This window comes from Limanda limanda, chromosome 11, assembly GCF_963576545.1.
Source record: "Limanda limanda chromosome 11, fLimLim1.1, whole genome shotgun sequence".
NCBI lineage: Eukaryota > Metazoa > Chordata > Actinopteri > Pleuronectiformes > Pleuronectidae > Limanda > Limanda limanda.
Window position 1 is genome coordinate 2,950,861 of NC_083646.1, and position 16,258 is coordinate 2,967,118.

The window sequence follows — 16,258 nt, forward strand, 5'->3', positions numbered from 1 at the left end:
CTGGAACACGAGAGGCGAGCGGCGAGCGGCGAGCAGCGTCCGTCCGCCACGTCCGATTTACATTCACCTTCGGTGCTGCGCCTCTAATTCCAGCTTGGTACTTTGATTTCACACACGCAGCAGACAAACAGAGAAATAAACATTCACAGTCTTTGACACACAGTTTCTCTACCCATTAAAATAACAGAGAGTAATTGAAAATGTGAGATGACGATGGAAAACACATGTCGCTGGGTTAATTGGTCCCGAAAGATAAACCGCCCGTGGCTTCGGGAGGAAAATCATTTTCAGGCCGAAAAATGTAGATTTGCGGAGTTTAAGAAATTTGACATGATGTAAACCAGCGTGGCCGTGAAATCCCAAAGAAGGAATGTTTATTTAAATTTAGGGAACAGAACAAAGAGCCAAGAAGCTGCGAAGGCTCGACGACCACAGCACGGCCGGGACCGAGGAAAAACAAACACCAGCTCACCAGAGAGAAACCAAGCTGAATTTCAACTGGGTTCAGAATGAGAGCAATTCTTTGTCATTTTAGTGACATAGAATTCAACATTGACATTTTACTCAAAGACGTAATATTTCTGTGTTTCTCTGCTACTGGGAGCCAGTGGAATTAAGCGGACATATTGGCAACTTATAAAGTTTATTGGCTGCTCCTCCTTTACGTCAAAAGGAGCTCGGAGTTGAGGTGCTTTGGGGAAGGAGACCCTGGGGTAGACCCAGTGCCGCTGGGAGGACTACATATCCCATCAGGCCTGGGAACACCTCGGGATCAAACAGAAGGCGAGAGGAACATCTGGAACACCCTAATTCTCCTGCTGACACCATGACCCGACCTCAGGTATGCAGCAGGTAGATGGATGGACGAACATGGACGGATGAAATCATTGAGAAGCAAATGAAAACTGCTTGCAAATCTCATCATTTCACTAGAACCGACAAACAAAAAGAAAATCTTGTTCCCTATTTGAAGTCTGACCCAGTTTCTTTGTGTCTAAATGACGGATGCACTTGTTTAAAACCTTCACTTTGTTGATACACGAGTCGGAGAACTTGTTTTGATGTGGAACTGAAGAACATTATCGTACATCAAGATAAAACAGGATTAGTGACAAGAGAGAGAACACTTGTTTGAAATCCACTGCGGCCAAATGTCTGAATAATGGATCCTAATTATAAGAGATAACCCCGCCCACACAAACTGCTTCCACTCGTATAAAGGAGTTTATCATTCAGTTTTATAAAACCTTCCCTATTATCGGACGAATAGGTTTTTATTAAGGCATGAAAAGTACTGTAGAATTGTCTCAGTATTAAATAATTAAGACAAAAATATCTCAAATTGTGATACTTTAAGTACTTAAAATATGATTTACTGGCACATTTCCTTATAAGAAACTTTGAAACATTGCTGCCACTCAGGTGCCGCTGATCATGGCCCTTTGTCTAAAGAGAACAGTTCCCTTAAATTAAAACTTCTTTCACTCAAAGATATCAGTCAGTAACTATGCCAGTTTTTCAATAAGAAGACCCTTGAACTATTCCCTGGGAAATTGGTGATGGGAAGGAGGTGATTCCTGGATCACATCTTCACCTTTGTCCAGATCCACTCCATAATGTAATGAGCTTCTAGTTTCATAGAAATCCAACCTGTAGTGTTCACGTTCTCCTGTTTGTAGAAGGTTCACTCAGGAGTCCACAGGGTTTCCTGAGTCTGTTCTTCATGTGCTTGTGTTTCACACCCGTCACCTGCTGGTCAGACACAGGCTGAGGAATCACCCACACATGGTTTCATGTATAGAAACGTGTGTTCCTGGCTCATCCTGACACATATATATGTTTCCTGGGATTAGCTGTTCAAAGGCCAAACATGGGGTGGTGGGGGGGGGAGTGCTTCAGAGCATTATCTTTCTGTGTTCCAGCCTGATCCAAACAGTCCATCCTCCTTTAAACTCGCTCCAAGATCTCGTTCTTCAGAGCCGGACCCGGGGCCCCACAGACAGATCAGGGTCGGCCTGTGGAGCCGGTCCCATGTGTGCTCAGGTGGCTGGGGGGGGGGGGGAATGGGGGGGGTGGGGGTGTCTGTTTATCCGGTGCGCGTGTTCGGAACCAGATACATCTCTTTCAGGGAGTTCGGGAAGGGAAGGAGGATGGAGGGGGAGATGAAAGAGGAGTGGAAGTAGCGGAAGATGAAGAATCGGCTGTGTGTGTGTGTGTCTGTGTGTGTGTGTGTCTGTGTGTGTGTGTGTCTGTGTGTTTGTGTGTGTGTAGGATTTGGCAGCATGTGTGTATGTGTGAGAGAGGAAGACGTCCACAGTAAGAACGTGATGAAGGGATTCTTTCAGCAGGACGTTACATGAGATATAGATTCGCTCCAGATTAAATCCAGATTCACACTGAAAGATAAAGTTTCAAGTTGTAAATTCCAATAAAAAAATGAATATGTCAGAAAGCGGAGGAGGTTTTCTTTTCTTTCAGCGTCTCCGAGCTTATGTTTTCTCTTCAGTCCATTTGTGTCTCAGCTGGATTTCTAAGAACTCTTCAGATAAATAAAAATAAATACATTTTCTATTGCAACCACCAGGTCAACATCACTTTAATGTTCTAAACACATCTTTGCTCAGCAGATCAGAACCTTGTGCATCTGATGCTTTGATTTACAACACGCTTGGATATCAAAGTTTATTTCGTATTCTTTCTTCGTCGTTCTTATTAAAAGAAAGACGAGTTGACTGGAGGTGCTGTTTCCGTGGTTTTGCTCGAGGGAAACCCGACAGTTGTTGAGGTGAAGGAGAACACGTCCCATGTGGAACCTCTGTGTGGTCTGAGCCGTCAGATTTAATATCTCATCCTGTCGGTCTGCACCGTTTTGCATATGGATGCAGTTTTCCATCGTCTATTAGGAACAGTTTCACAGATTAACCGGGGGATGTTTGCAACACGGGCCGAGGACAACATGGGAATTTGATTTGCCCAAAAAATGATTCAGAGTCGAAGGGGAGAGGATGTGAACTGCGGTGGAAACTGGGAGCTCGTCAAAGTGCGACTGCAGCGAGGTGGTAGGACGATGAGGAGGAGAAGGCGAGAGAGCTCATCGCTGAACACGCCATTCATCACGCAGACTCCCACCAGACAGGAAGTAGAACCAACATCTGCTCTCCTGGACGCGGCGAGAGGTGGAGGTCGGGGGAGCGGGGAGAGAGAGAATGAGGAGGAGGGAAAGCTGCAGCGTGGACGTCCCAGACAGACTCCATTAAAGCAGCCTGACCACAGATGGCGAGCCTCACTGCCGGGCCGGGCCCACCCAAGTGGAGCCGACTCCGAGCCGGAGGGAGGACGGGAGGCGCGGGTCAGGGGACAGCGGGGGGGAGGACTGAGGGAATCTGCATATTCATCTGTTCCAGTCACTGTCTTACCAGGTGCAGAGCTGCAGCAGCTTCCTGCAGAGCGTCAGCCAGCGTCACAGCTCGGGCCGATCCACCGGTGATCACACAGGCCGACCGAGAGAGAGACTCTGGAGGAGGAAGACGAGAGATAGTCAGAGAGACTCAGCTGATTGATTGATTGAGATAGGTAGGTAGGTAGGTAGGTAGGTAGGTAGGTAGGTAGGTAGGTAGGTAGGTAGGTAGGTAGGTAGGTAGGTAGGTAGGTAGGTAGGTAGGTAGGTAGGTAGGTAGGTAGGTAGGTAGGTAGGTAGGTAGGTAGGTAGGTAGGTAGGTAGGTAGGTAGGTAGGTAGGTAGGTAGGTAGGTAGGTAGGTAGGTAGGTAGGTAGGTAGGTAGGTAGGTAGGTAGGTAGGTAGGTAGGTAGGTAGGTAGGTAGGTAGGTAGGTAGGTAGGTAGGTAGGTAGGTAGGTAGGTAGGTAGGTAGGTAGGTAGGTAGGTAGGTAGGTAGGTAGGTAGGTAGGTAGGTAGGTAGGTAGGTAGGTAGGTAGGTAGGTAGGTAGGTAGGTAGGTAGGTAGGTAGGTAGGTAGGTAGGTAGGTAGGTAGGTAGGTAGGTAGGTAGGTAGGTAGGTAGGTAGGTAGGTAGGTAGGTAGGTAGGTAGGTAGGTAGGTAGGTAGGTAGGTAGGTAGGTAGGTAGGTAGGTAGGTAGGTAGGTAGGTAGGTAGGTAGGTAGGTAGGTAGGTAGGTAGGTAGGTAGGTAGGTAGGTAGGTAGGTAGGTAGGTAGGTAGGTAGGTAGGTAGGTAGGTAGGTAGGTAGGTAGGTAGGTAGGTAGGTAGGTAGGTAGGTAGGTAGGTAGGTAGGTAGGTAGGTAGGTAGATAGATAGATAGATAGATAGATAGATAGATAGATAGATAGATAGATAGATAGATAGATAGATAGATAGATAGATAGATAGATAGATAGATAGATAGATAGATAGATAGATAGATAGATAGATAGATAGATAGATAGATAGATAGATAGATAGATAGATAGATAGATAGATAGATAGATAGATAGATAGATAGATAGATAGATAGATAGATTACTTTATTCATCCCCCAAGGGAAATTAAGTCGTCATAGCAGCCGGTATATTTGAATACAATAAAAGACAATACAATAGAATAAAAAAAAAAAAATATTGAGGTAGAAAGAATAAAAACAGAAACACAAGATAAATAGGTAGATAAGGTGCAGTGGCAAGATGATGGTAATAGTACTGATGATATGATGGTAATGTTATTGTTAGACAGTATATAAAAATAGTACAGTATATATATAGAACATAATATAACATAATATATATTTATATATGATAGTAATTATACCAATATAATAGCAGTATATAGTAATAATGGCAGCAACAGTATATATAATAATAATAGTAAATATAATAATAATAACATGTACACATGTATAAATATGTGTATATAGACTTATATAATATACAGAGAGTATGATATGATAAAACATTTTTAAAACATTACAATCTGAGATTTATGTGAGCAGCGAAAGATCCTGGACTCAAACCCAGAGCTCATCAGAACCGATGCAACAGAGAAGTGAGGACATGCCTTTCAAACATTCCTAAATTCAACCCGACGTGCACACACTTCTACGAGAGGAGGGGCACCCAGCCACGAGTGAGCCCCCCCCCCATAAACACACACACAGTACGCAGGTATGTGTGCACACGACAACTGTAAAACACCAAACGCACACAACCTGAAACACTCGACAGCTTCTCAAAGTGACATATGTGAGAACTTTCATCCACACACACACAATGAATTCATTCACTTCAGAGGCTCTGGGAATAATCACCGTGCACCGTGTGTCACCATCAAACAGGTATTTGTTGGCCCAGGTGCTGGTGGGGGGGGGGGGGTTGAATATAGGGCCGTGTTTATTTCCATTTCTCTGATTGTGATAGTCTCCCTTGTCCTGACTTGCTCTGGAGAGCATTCAGAGACGGCTGCCACCTCCCTGTGCAACAACAAAGAGTTCCTGCCTCTGAATACAGTGAAGAGCAACTCTGGTTCAATGTCGCCCATTCAGCCCCGGCCTCCACACACAGAGACACACAGAGACGCACAAAAACACACAAAACACTCCACTCATGTCAGAGCATTGTCTCCTTCAGCCTTTCATGTGCAGTTTGTCTACATACGTACATGCATGAGCTTTACTGTGGTTTCACTGTGTCAGACTAATGTAAGGTTTCACATCCTGAGCTTGTCTCTTTGTGTTTCAGTTACACACCTTGTCTGGTTTGGACATTCAGACTTTTCATGTTAGTCTGAACCTAAATATCAGGTGTGAAAGGTTCCTCAGACCAACACAGGAGATCTGGATCCGAATCAAAATGAAGAGTGAAAACACTTTTTTGATGGTTCAGACTTTTGGACCAATCCCAGGAAGTAGAGACAGCATTAAACAATAGAAGAAGAAAAATAAGCAACTGCAGTCTGCACCTCCATCAACATGATGTAAACCAATCAGTGTCAAGTATAGGTTGACGCACTTGATGGTTATAAGACGTAAATATGTCATGTAAAATTCTTTAGTCACTAAATTACAACGTGAAACCAAAAGTAACCAGATCAAATGAAACTATGGAACAAACACATGAAGCTTCGTTCAGACGTTCAAATGTGAAAACGTTGTTCGTGTCTGTCGTTGTGGTGCAATGTTGTATTTAGTCCATAATTCTATTAATATTAATATCCCTGATTTGTATTATCTGTAAATATGTTTAAATAGTACCTGCCCATGTTATATAAGAATCTATTAAGATGTTTTATGACAGCTTTGGTAACATCTGTCAACTTTGGCACATTAACAGTATTTTTTATGAATTAATGAATTGTGGCTCTCACTCTTAAATAAACATGTGTAATATGTGCAGATAATGTAAGAAGATGAAGATTTCCACTAGAAACAAACAGGAAATAACGAAAGGTAAATTAAGAAGGCATCTCACCTTTGATTATGGATTCTGCAGCAGCCAAATCCCGTTTGTAGGTCACCTGAAGGACAAATGAACGTGGTAACGCTGGAGGTCAATAAAGCTAAACCATAAGATAAACCATTAAAAAAAATATATACAAAATATCTGCCTATTGATGCTTCACCAACCATCTAAATACAAAGTGAAATTTGATTTTTGCTACTCAGAGAACTGAAGTAATAACATCTGGAGTCGCTCCTTCCAGAAACATTGTCCTTCTTCTGCTCCAGGTCAATAGTTCCCAGTGTCACAAGATGTTTAACAAAATTCTGCTTCACACAAAGCGTTTCTTTAACCTTTGCTTTTTATTGATCTGTAAAGTTTTATTCAAATGAAACAATCTAATTAGACTTTTCCACGAACAGAATCTTTCCAGGGAACCAGGAATCTCTTCAGAAACCGACCGGGACTTTCCCCGAGGCCGAGAAACCGTTTCAGCAAAGTTTGCTCTGCTAATAAAAACACCACATGACTTGTTATTGTCTCTTTTGATGGAGCTGCTCTCGGCTCACGGACCCGTGGCGAAGGGTCACGGCTTTGTGTTTGTTCAAAGTCAGGGTTGGTCTGGAAAACAAGTTGCTCTTTAAATCTCATTCAAATGTCGTTCTTCAACTCTTTGACCAAAACAAACACGACTCTGACCGTGTTCATTGCACCCGGGCGGAGACGGGAATCCCAAAACCTCAACACATAAAACCAAAACTGCTTTCATGCTCAGGGTAATTAGCGTCATTTTTAACGTTAGGATTTAATCGTTTAATCCCTCAGGCTTCACAACAAAGTCTTTACATTTAAACTAATTTCTACACGTTAATCCCGGATGTCACATTCACGAGATTAGGATTCCCTCCTCTGCCAGCACCCTTCTCTTTTAATTTAACAAGCTTTCTTTGTACCCTCGTGATAAATAAGTAGCAGGCGCACAGCTGTGTTACCAGATCCAGAACCCCCGACCCAAACCCGGCTGCTGGCGCGCTCACCTTCCACAGCGTTGGCGGCCCCTCGATGAGCTTGGCGTTGGTGCCACAGTACTGCAGAGCCAGATGGAGACACTCGGTGCCAAACTCCAAGTCGGACTCAGTGCACTGCAGAGGGGACACAGAGGAGAGGCAACTGTCGGACGGTGAGTTTCCATCGGGACGTAGAGAACAACTGTGGTGCATCGAGTCCCCGTTCAACGAGGGGTTAAAGGTTCACACTCAAATTCAAAATATACAGTCTGGGGAAAACATCAGACGGTCTGGAGAAGTTCACCCCCGGGTCCAGCAGAGGGCGCTCACTTTGAACTTGACCTGTCGCATGCCCACTTGACCTTATTAGTAAAGTAAGTCAATCAATGTAAAAGTGTTTTATTATGAGAATAGAGGACGCTAGCAGGTGAAGACGTTCCTGACCGGACGACCACGACACCAACGTAGTGGCGTGGTTGTCCGGTAATTATTATGGTTGTACACTGTAAATGGCAAAGTACAGAACGAAGCTGAAGCTGCAATGTAACTGACTTCCTTTTCAAAAATATGAAAACCTTGTCTGACTTTGTGCGGGACAAAGTGCTAGTGGGACAAATCAAACCTGTGGGAAACTTCTTCTTGGAAAAAAGGGACAACTCTTAAAAAACCCTTTGAAATTGTCCTTTTATTTCATCGCCATCGGGCCATATACTTCATTACATAACATTAAAATCCTGGTTTTTTTTAACAGACTTAATCCTGCAATGACCAGTACATCAAACAAAAGAAAACACTCCAGAGATCAGAGCTTTTTCTTTGAGCCAATACCGGACACGTTTAAAGTTTATGTCCTTAAAACATCACATCGTACGCTGCTGAATAGATTAAGATACTTTGGGTTGTTCGATCCCTCTCACGTTTGGATTTCACATTCATTTGAAGTTTGGATTTTGACATTAGCTGTGATCAGGTCAGCTGCCAATGTGGCCTCTGTTGTTATTTCCTGAATCAATGGAAATGTTAGGTTACTGATTTTTGGCCAAAGGGTCATTTTGGACACTTGGGAGTCACAGGAATCTTTACAACCTACAAAATGTCATGAGGCTCATTTGGTCAGTGGTTCTTCTGACCCCTCATCCTAATGAAATGAGTGGGTGGACCAGCCAAACGATAAAACATGTCATTCTAAAGCAGTGGTACGAGTCAGGCAGAAACAGAAGAGATAATATCAGTATATGTGAGTTCACTTCTCTTGCTTTAACACTCGTCTTAAAGAGTTTGGATTCAGTGAAATTTAAACCTGCTGTGAACTCACTGATCTGACATTTCTCTGATTTAAATGTTTGTTGTTTCACTTGAATGTTCTGCAGATATCTCAGATAGATCATCGTCTCCACAGAAGAGAAACAGGCTCGTTACATGAAGCTGCCGTCACCACATTTCTCAGCAGATACATCGGAAGGACGATGTTTTCTTTGGCTGACGGACGGTTGGCACGGTAACGCTCTTATCTTCCTGAGCTGAGAGTTAGAATGTGCACGTTGGGTTTCTCCAGGTCACTGGAGTTATTTTCCCACATTGGGCAAAGTTAGAAAGTAAGAATTGAGTAAGAAGTTGTTTCTGCATTAACAAGTAACGGTAAAAACCTAATTGTAGTTTACTGCGAGAGTTGTTTTATTTATTTAAGTAAAATAATTGTTTAATGGTGAAGCAACATGATCCAGGATCCTGTAATGTTTTCCTACTTATGTAAAGATTAAATATTGTTTCACCATTTTCAATCGAACTGTTTAAACATCAGAGTTACACAATATTTTATTGTGTTGGTTGACTTTACAAGAGAGTTTCTGGAGAGCTGAATAGTGTAAATATTGGAAAAGAACAACTAATTATTCTAAAACATTTTTACAACTTTAATCATTGTTGTTTTTTTGTATTATTATTATCAATCATTATTGTTGATTAATTTTTTTATTTCTCCCAGGGGGTCGGGATGCAAATATGCTTATGAGGTGAGTGATAAATGTATATTTATGTGGTGAGGCTCATATTTGCATTAATCACTTATTCCGTGGATTTGAAAGAAGCAGTTCGACATATGCGACTGGAAGGATATACCGCACGTTAAAGTTTGATGTTTTGGGGATTTTTTCTAAAGAACTTGGGATGACATTGGCTGCGAGAGGGAAAAACACGTCTCTCATAATCAGCTGAATGTCACATTTTAATGGAATTAAATAAATGTGAAGTTATGACAAATGTTTCTGGGGCTGAGACAAATCTGTGTTGGTGGAATTCCCACATAAACAGGCGGAGGAACGAGTGAGCCAAAGGTCTCCAGCAGCTCCAGTAGATGTTTAGCTGCTAAACGTTTCTCTGAGGTCCTCAGCTTGTTACCCAACCTGTGAGTGGCTGCTGTTCGCTGCAGAGGTTGAGAAGGATCATAGACTGAAAATAAAGATGGACGATATGACAGCTCCTTGAAAGTGAAGCCAGAAACATCTGGATCTCCCCCTGCTGGCTGGCTGCAGTACAGGTCGTAAACCGTGACTCCTCAATGATAACGGGAGGAAGTGGAAACGCGTCGTCCACCTTTATTTAGAGTCGATAAGAGAAACCAGATTAAGACAATGATTCTCTGAGGGTCCGTCACTATAGAAGTTTTCAGGCATGAACTCTGGAAAATGTCTGGAAGTTTTCTTACATTTTTCAGATTGTCTTTAACAGCTTAGCAGGAGATTGTCTTTCCAAGTTGACATCTGCATCTTACACGTGTAGACTCCTCTTTTTCATCCTAAGATATTTATATTCCTCCAGTTTCCCTGACATTTTACTTGGGGGTATGATGGGAAAGGTTCCGGAAAATATCCGGAACAACTGCCTCGGTCATTTGTGTTCTCAGCTTCTCACATACAGTTGCTCTGGAAATCTTCAGCAAAATGTCAGGACCTCAGATCAGGTGAAAGTGAAAGAAGCTTCTCACTTCACAGCCATTTAATCCATTGTTAGAATATTGACTGGAAACCCTTGAAACTCAAAAGTAGCTTCTCTAGTTTCAGTGGAAGCTCGGCATTAACAGCCTGTCCTTCGCTGTGGGTGCATTTACGTCACCGCTGCCAACCGTGATTTATTTTCCTAATCTTAATCAAGATGAATAACTTCCCAGTTTATTGTACCCACTCACTCGTTGCTGGGAAAGCTCGGTTTGAGCAGATCTCATGAGGCGATGAGCTCATTGGGTTGAAAAGACAAAGACGAGTTCCTGCTACCTGAGATTATACCTGGGTGATATTTTATCGAGCTATAAAAGAGAGAGGGGTCTTTTATTCCAGCGACCCTGGAAACTGAAGAGAGAAATTACAGGAGAAATATGCTCTCGGTTCTTGAGGTAATTTAACCTTTAGCATTTTCTCCCGGTACAAAAGCCGTCAGTGGGGACGTCCTGGATAAAGTGTCTCCCCCTTTGTCTCCTCAGCCCTGAGTTCTCCTCCACTCAATGGATGTCAAGCTACGAATGTGCAGCTCTCAGGAGATTTTTCATGCACATGTCCTACAGTCCTAACCTGACACTTTCCCGTCTTTTGAAGGGTTGAAGAGGAGAACAACCCGGGGAGAGGGGGGGGACACCGTCTCTCAGCGGACCCCAGCCCACCCTCCCTTCGCCGGTGACCTTCCCGGTGACCTCCCCGGTTTGTCTTCATATCTGGAAACCCGACTGGCCTCGAACAGCTCGGCGCAAAATGTGAGCTCATTTTACTGAAAAGGCCAAAGCCAACAAGGCTCTCAGAGCGATCTTAAGATCCCAAACCGGCCAGGAGTGAAAAATCACTGCTCCAATCACCTCTCGGCTCAAAGTTTGCTGCGTTCTTCAAAAAACTTGGCTATCGCAAGAACCATCGAACGGAGGTGAGGTTGAGAAAGCAAACTCAAAGTGTCTGAAAAATAAATAAGGTCAACCTCTGCAACTCCAGTTTCACACTTGTTTGCGCTGCCAAGTCTCAGCAGTAAGCCCCTGCTCCTGAGAGAAGGATCCACACGTTTACAGCTGACATCAGCGGGTAAATTCTTTCCATTTTTTTTTTCCAGGTACACATTAAAACACACTCAACCGCCAACACTATTAATCCCAATCCACCTAAATGTGCCGTGTAATTTCAGAGTTTTTCCAGCTTCACGGGTTCGTTCCACACACACACTGGTCCGCTGCAGCGTGGCACAAAGTGAGAACACGTCAAGATGTTCCCACGTGCAGAAGAGGCCGGGTGAAAGCGATAGCACCCGGGCCACGAGCTGTGAAACCCTGCAGGTTCTGGCATATCAGCTGAACAATGAGGGACTGTGAAGTCCTGCTGTGATGTATGAGGAGCATGACGGCCTTTGTCATCTAAGTGGTGTAATTTTTGACGGCATAAATCTCGACCCGACTGTCATATCGTGAGGTTTCAGAGACTTGTTTTGTAAATATTTCACACGAGCAACCAACAACACGTTGGACGACTTGCATGTACTCAAAACAATCCATGTTTTGACTTCTTCAGTTGCATAAATTCATCAGATAACTGTGGTGCAACAATCTCAATGTGTTCGTTAGTAAGAATTAGGGATGGGGGGAAAAATCGATTCAGTTACAAATCGCGATTCTTGTGAATGACGATTTTAAATCGCCATGCTGCCTCCCAAATCGATGTTTTTTAAAAACATATTTATTGGTTTATACCGGGGGTGATATATTGGGGGAGCAACATCACCCCAGAGCATGTTGACCAGCTCTTGTTTTTGCACAAGAATCTAAACATACCCAAGCACTAGCTTTGTATCGCCTACATGCAAACAACAATAGCCTACTTTTTGTTTATTTCAAAGTTTATATTTTAAGTAAACTTTTATTCATTCTATTTAATTTACCTTTTATTTATTGTTTAAAAGAAGCCTAAGTGGCTTACATTTCTTAATCTGTCAGTTTGTGAGCAGTTGACAGGGGCTATACAATAATAGGGAACATTTTTATTTATTTTCTCTATTGGCTGCCCGGCAGTCGTTAAGTTAATGTTAATATTTGAAATAAAACTTGTAAAGCCCTAAGTGAATTTGACTGTGTTGTATTTGAAGGAATGATTCAACATTTTTCCATGGTCCAGTATTTAAAAAAAAAAATAACCAAAAGAAATCCCAGGAAATCGTAATATCGAATCGCAATACCCACAGAAATCGCAATACATATCGTATCGCCACCTAAGTATCGTGATAGTATCGTATCGGGAGGTCCCTGCCGATTCCCGTCCCTAGTAAGAATCATTGCATTGAGGTGTTTTATTGTACCAGTTTCCCACTGAACCTTTCCTCTGACAGTGAGAATCACAGTGTAGTGAGTGAGCGTCCTACCCTCTGATAGGCTCGATGGATGACGCTGTACGTGAATCCCTGAGGCATCTCGCTGGCTCGGTACTTTCCTCGCTCCAGGGAATGGTCGAGGTAACCCTCTGCCGTGGTGGCTATCACCGTGGAAACAAGAGGTCGGATGGCTCCCGCGGCCTGAGAGGAGGAAAGAGGATTTCTGTTTTTAATAAGACAATCTCCTCATAGTTTAAACACAAATCTTAATTTATGAGCGAAGACGAGGAAATGCAGTCGAAAGCATCAGAAAAATATCAAAGTTGAATTTCTTTCACGGCCAGCTGGAGCTCGCCCCTCTCGCACTTCCTGCCTGGGAAAATTAAAAATAATCGACTTTTCTGAGATAATATTTTCATCCCACTATAACATGATTAAAGACAGTTTCCAGGAGCAGGAAGTCAGAGAGCATGCGCTGGGGGGGGGGGAACTCAAATGAAAGGGAAGCGTGGAATGTCTTCTGCGTGTTACACATGGCAGAAAAAAACGATATCAATCTGCTGCTCTTCGGCGCCGACAGACTTTCTGTTGTGAGCCGGGTGAAATAATGAAGACCAGGCCGCCTGCTGTGAAAGTTCACCACACACACACACACACACACACACACACACAGGCACACACACGCAGGTCGTGCATGTTGGTCCGTGAGCTCTTTGCCTTCTTCGCAATCTGTGTGACCTGCGTTCAGCAGCGTCTCCTCTCAGCTGCCGCACCTCCACACATGAATCATCATCAAACTTCCCCTCGGCGGCGTGTTTTCCATTTATCACAGACGAAGTCAACACGACCACCGGGAGCAGCGGACGTGTCAATCCGATAAACAGTTTAGATGGAAAAGGCCGATCACCGGGATTATTTGTCTTCTTTGGTCTGAAAGTGGAAAAATCTTGACTTTGACGTGTTTTGGTGTTTGGTTTGTTTATGTTCACGCGGCACGGTGAGTCCTTGAGAGGTGAACGCTTGGACGCCAGCTCCTATAACCGCTGTGGAGATGATGGATTTGTTTATACTCGGGGTTGTAATTGAACTTCTCTGGTTTTTAGCTCAAAGCTCAAGAAAGAAATGAAGTATGAGCCACGGCTGAGATTTGATTAAATGTGCTTTGCTCTCCAAGCATGAAGCAATGCTGGCTGACTGGTTGTTTCCTTGTAGGCGCATTATAATCGTTCTGACCTGCTCCAGGAAATAGACACATCCTGCCTTCATAGGCCCCTGGAGAGGTTACACATCTTCACTTCATTTTCACTAATGGGAGCTTTGCAGATAACGTTGATTATTGTAATTTTTCCTACAAACGCTTGAATGTTTGCAGTGAAAAAAAGGAGCATTTCACATAATTCCTGGCAGAATTTGTTTTCTTTCTCCTTTATTTTGTTGTAAAATATTATATTTTAGACATCTTCTGATCTGAGCTTCTACTTTTACTTTCTTGTTTCTTTTTTTTAGTGATATTGGATGAATTTTTTTTAATTAAAAAAAGGTAAAAAAATTTAGACAAATTCACATTTCTCCAGCATCAGTATCTCAATAATAGTGATAAATCATTAAAAATAATAATAATACATTTAATATCTCAAATATAGATGCTACAGCTTCTCAAATGTGAAGATCTACTACTTTTACTTGTCTATAAAATCAATATTTTGTAGTTTTAGACTATGACAGATGGGAAAATAGAGCAAAGAAGTTGCTCAATCATTTTCTGTAACTATTAAATCATTATCATGGAGGAAACAAAGTTAAGATAAAATTATAAAATGCATTTGGTTGAATTATCTTTTACGATACTGACCCCGTGCTCCTTAGCAGCCATCGCTATCTTGTAGAGAAACTCCTCCTCCACAAAAGGCCGCACAGCATCATGGATGATGACGACCTTCGGCCTCTCCTCCTCGTCCTCTTCCTCACCCAGAGCCAGCACGCCGTTACAGATCGACCTGTGGCGAGTGGAGCCGCCCGCCACCACCCGGACCTTCCTGTGCTGGAAGCGCTGGACGATATCCGTCATCAGCTCCATGTTTTCTTTGGCAACGACGACCACGACGCTCTGGATCCACGACACCCTGCAAGAAAACAACTGCTGCTTAGAAGAGGAGTGAAGACAGAACAGGAAAGGTGGAGATTACAAACATCCAGAGATTCAAACATCAATGTTTTCCTCTGAGATGTGATGGAGTAGAAGCAAATGACAGAAAACGTGAAAACTTAAAAGTAAACTTAGAGTAGCCTAAAGTGAGAGTACATCAAAATTATTCTTTTGTGCAGAAACTGAGTAAATGAACTTGGTTACTTTCCATCACATAGATACCAGTGTGTGTGTGTGTGTGTGTGTGTGTGTGTGTGTGTGTGTGTGTGTGTGTGTGTGTGTGTGTGTGTGTCTGCTTGTTTTTCTACAATTTTGGTTCAATACAATCATTGTGAGCACATATTGTCTGGTGCCTTCTTTTTCAATGGGTTTTCTGGGGGTTAAGACTTAGTTTTAGGGTTAGAATTAGGTGTAGGTAAGGGTTATGAATTTAGTTTGGATGGTTATGAATTATGTCAATGATTGTCCAGTTCTCACTAAGATAGAAGTGTGTTTGTGTGTATTCTATTGGGTTTTATCCATTATATTTGCTTTAGAAATTCAACTTCAAGTTTAAAGAACTAATTTCACTTCCTGTTAAGCTAAGTTAAGTAAAATCCACAAATCTGATGCATCATTAGAAAAAGCTCCAAGTCGGCCCAAGTCAGAAATCTCCTGAGATGTCAACACTACATTATGCAGAACTGTGTGTGTGTGTGTGTGTGTGTGTGTGTGTGTGTGTGTGTGTGTGTGTGTGTGTGTGTGTGTGTGTGTGTGTGTGTCTGTGCAAATGTCTATCTGTAGTTATGAGGCCCAACTTTTGTTCAACACCATCATTCTGGGGACATTTTTTATTGTTTTAGGGTTAAGACTTGGTTTAAGAATTAGACATTTAGCTTGTGTGAATGTGTGAGCAGCCTGCACTGACACACTCCAGCCGGTAGGGGCGCTGTTCCTGCTGTTCACTCTCCACCTGTATCCCAGACTCTTTATAATAAACAATAACAAACCCTGGATATTAATTTACTTTACGTTGAATCTTAACTTCCTGTCTCTATGGGCTCGTACCTCTCGAACGCCTGCACCGTGACGCTGATGAGCGGGCGACCCAGGACCGAGCAGAACTGTTTGGGGGTCGAGAGCCCGGTTCTCTCCCCGGTGCCGCCGGCCGGAAGGACCACCGACACCGGGAAGTCCACCCGGAGCTCCCCGAGCTGTCGGTCCCTCCGCCCGGCCTGGCCCGCTGGGAAAGCCCGGGGATGAGAGGGCCCGTCCGGATCACTGCGGTCTTCCTCCATGTGGATGTGGTTTGTGTCCGGGTGGTTCCCCGGGGGGAGGAGACGGGGTCAGGACGGGTCCATCACCGGCTCGAATCTACGGTTCTAATCAGGTAAACACCGCAACGTGGAGGAACA

General features: G+C 43.3%; 1 protein-coding gene across 1 annotated transcript in view; it reads right to left on the bottom strand.

Moving 5' to 3' along the window:
- The window catches only part of crppa (CDP-L-ribitol pyrophosphorylase A), a 38,225-nt gene extending 21,967 nt beyond the window's left edge, over positions 1-16,258 (bottom strand). The window contains exons 1-6 of the mRNA XM_061081494.1: positions 15,912-16,258; positions 14,571-14,841; positions 12,770-12,919; positions 7,418-7,522; positions 6,411-6,456; positions 3,417-3,514 (exon numbers count right to left, since the gene is read on the bottom strand). Coding sequence (XP_060937477.1) covers positions 3,417-3,514; positions 6,411-6,456; positions 7,418-7,522; positions 12,770-12,919; positions 14,571-14,841; positions 15,912-16,141 — 900 coding nt within the window. The 5' untranslated portion in view covers positions 16,142-16,258. The remainder of the gene's footprint in view (positions 1-3,416; positions 3,515-6,410; positions 6,457-7,417; positions 7,523-12,769; positions 12,920-14,570; positions 14,842-15,911) is intronic.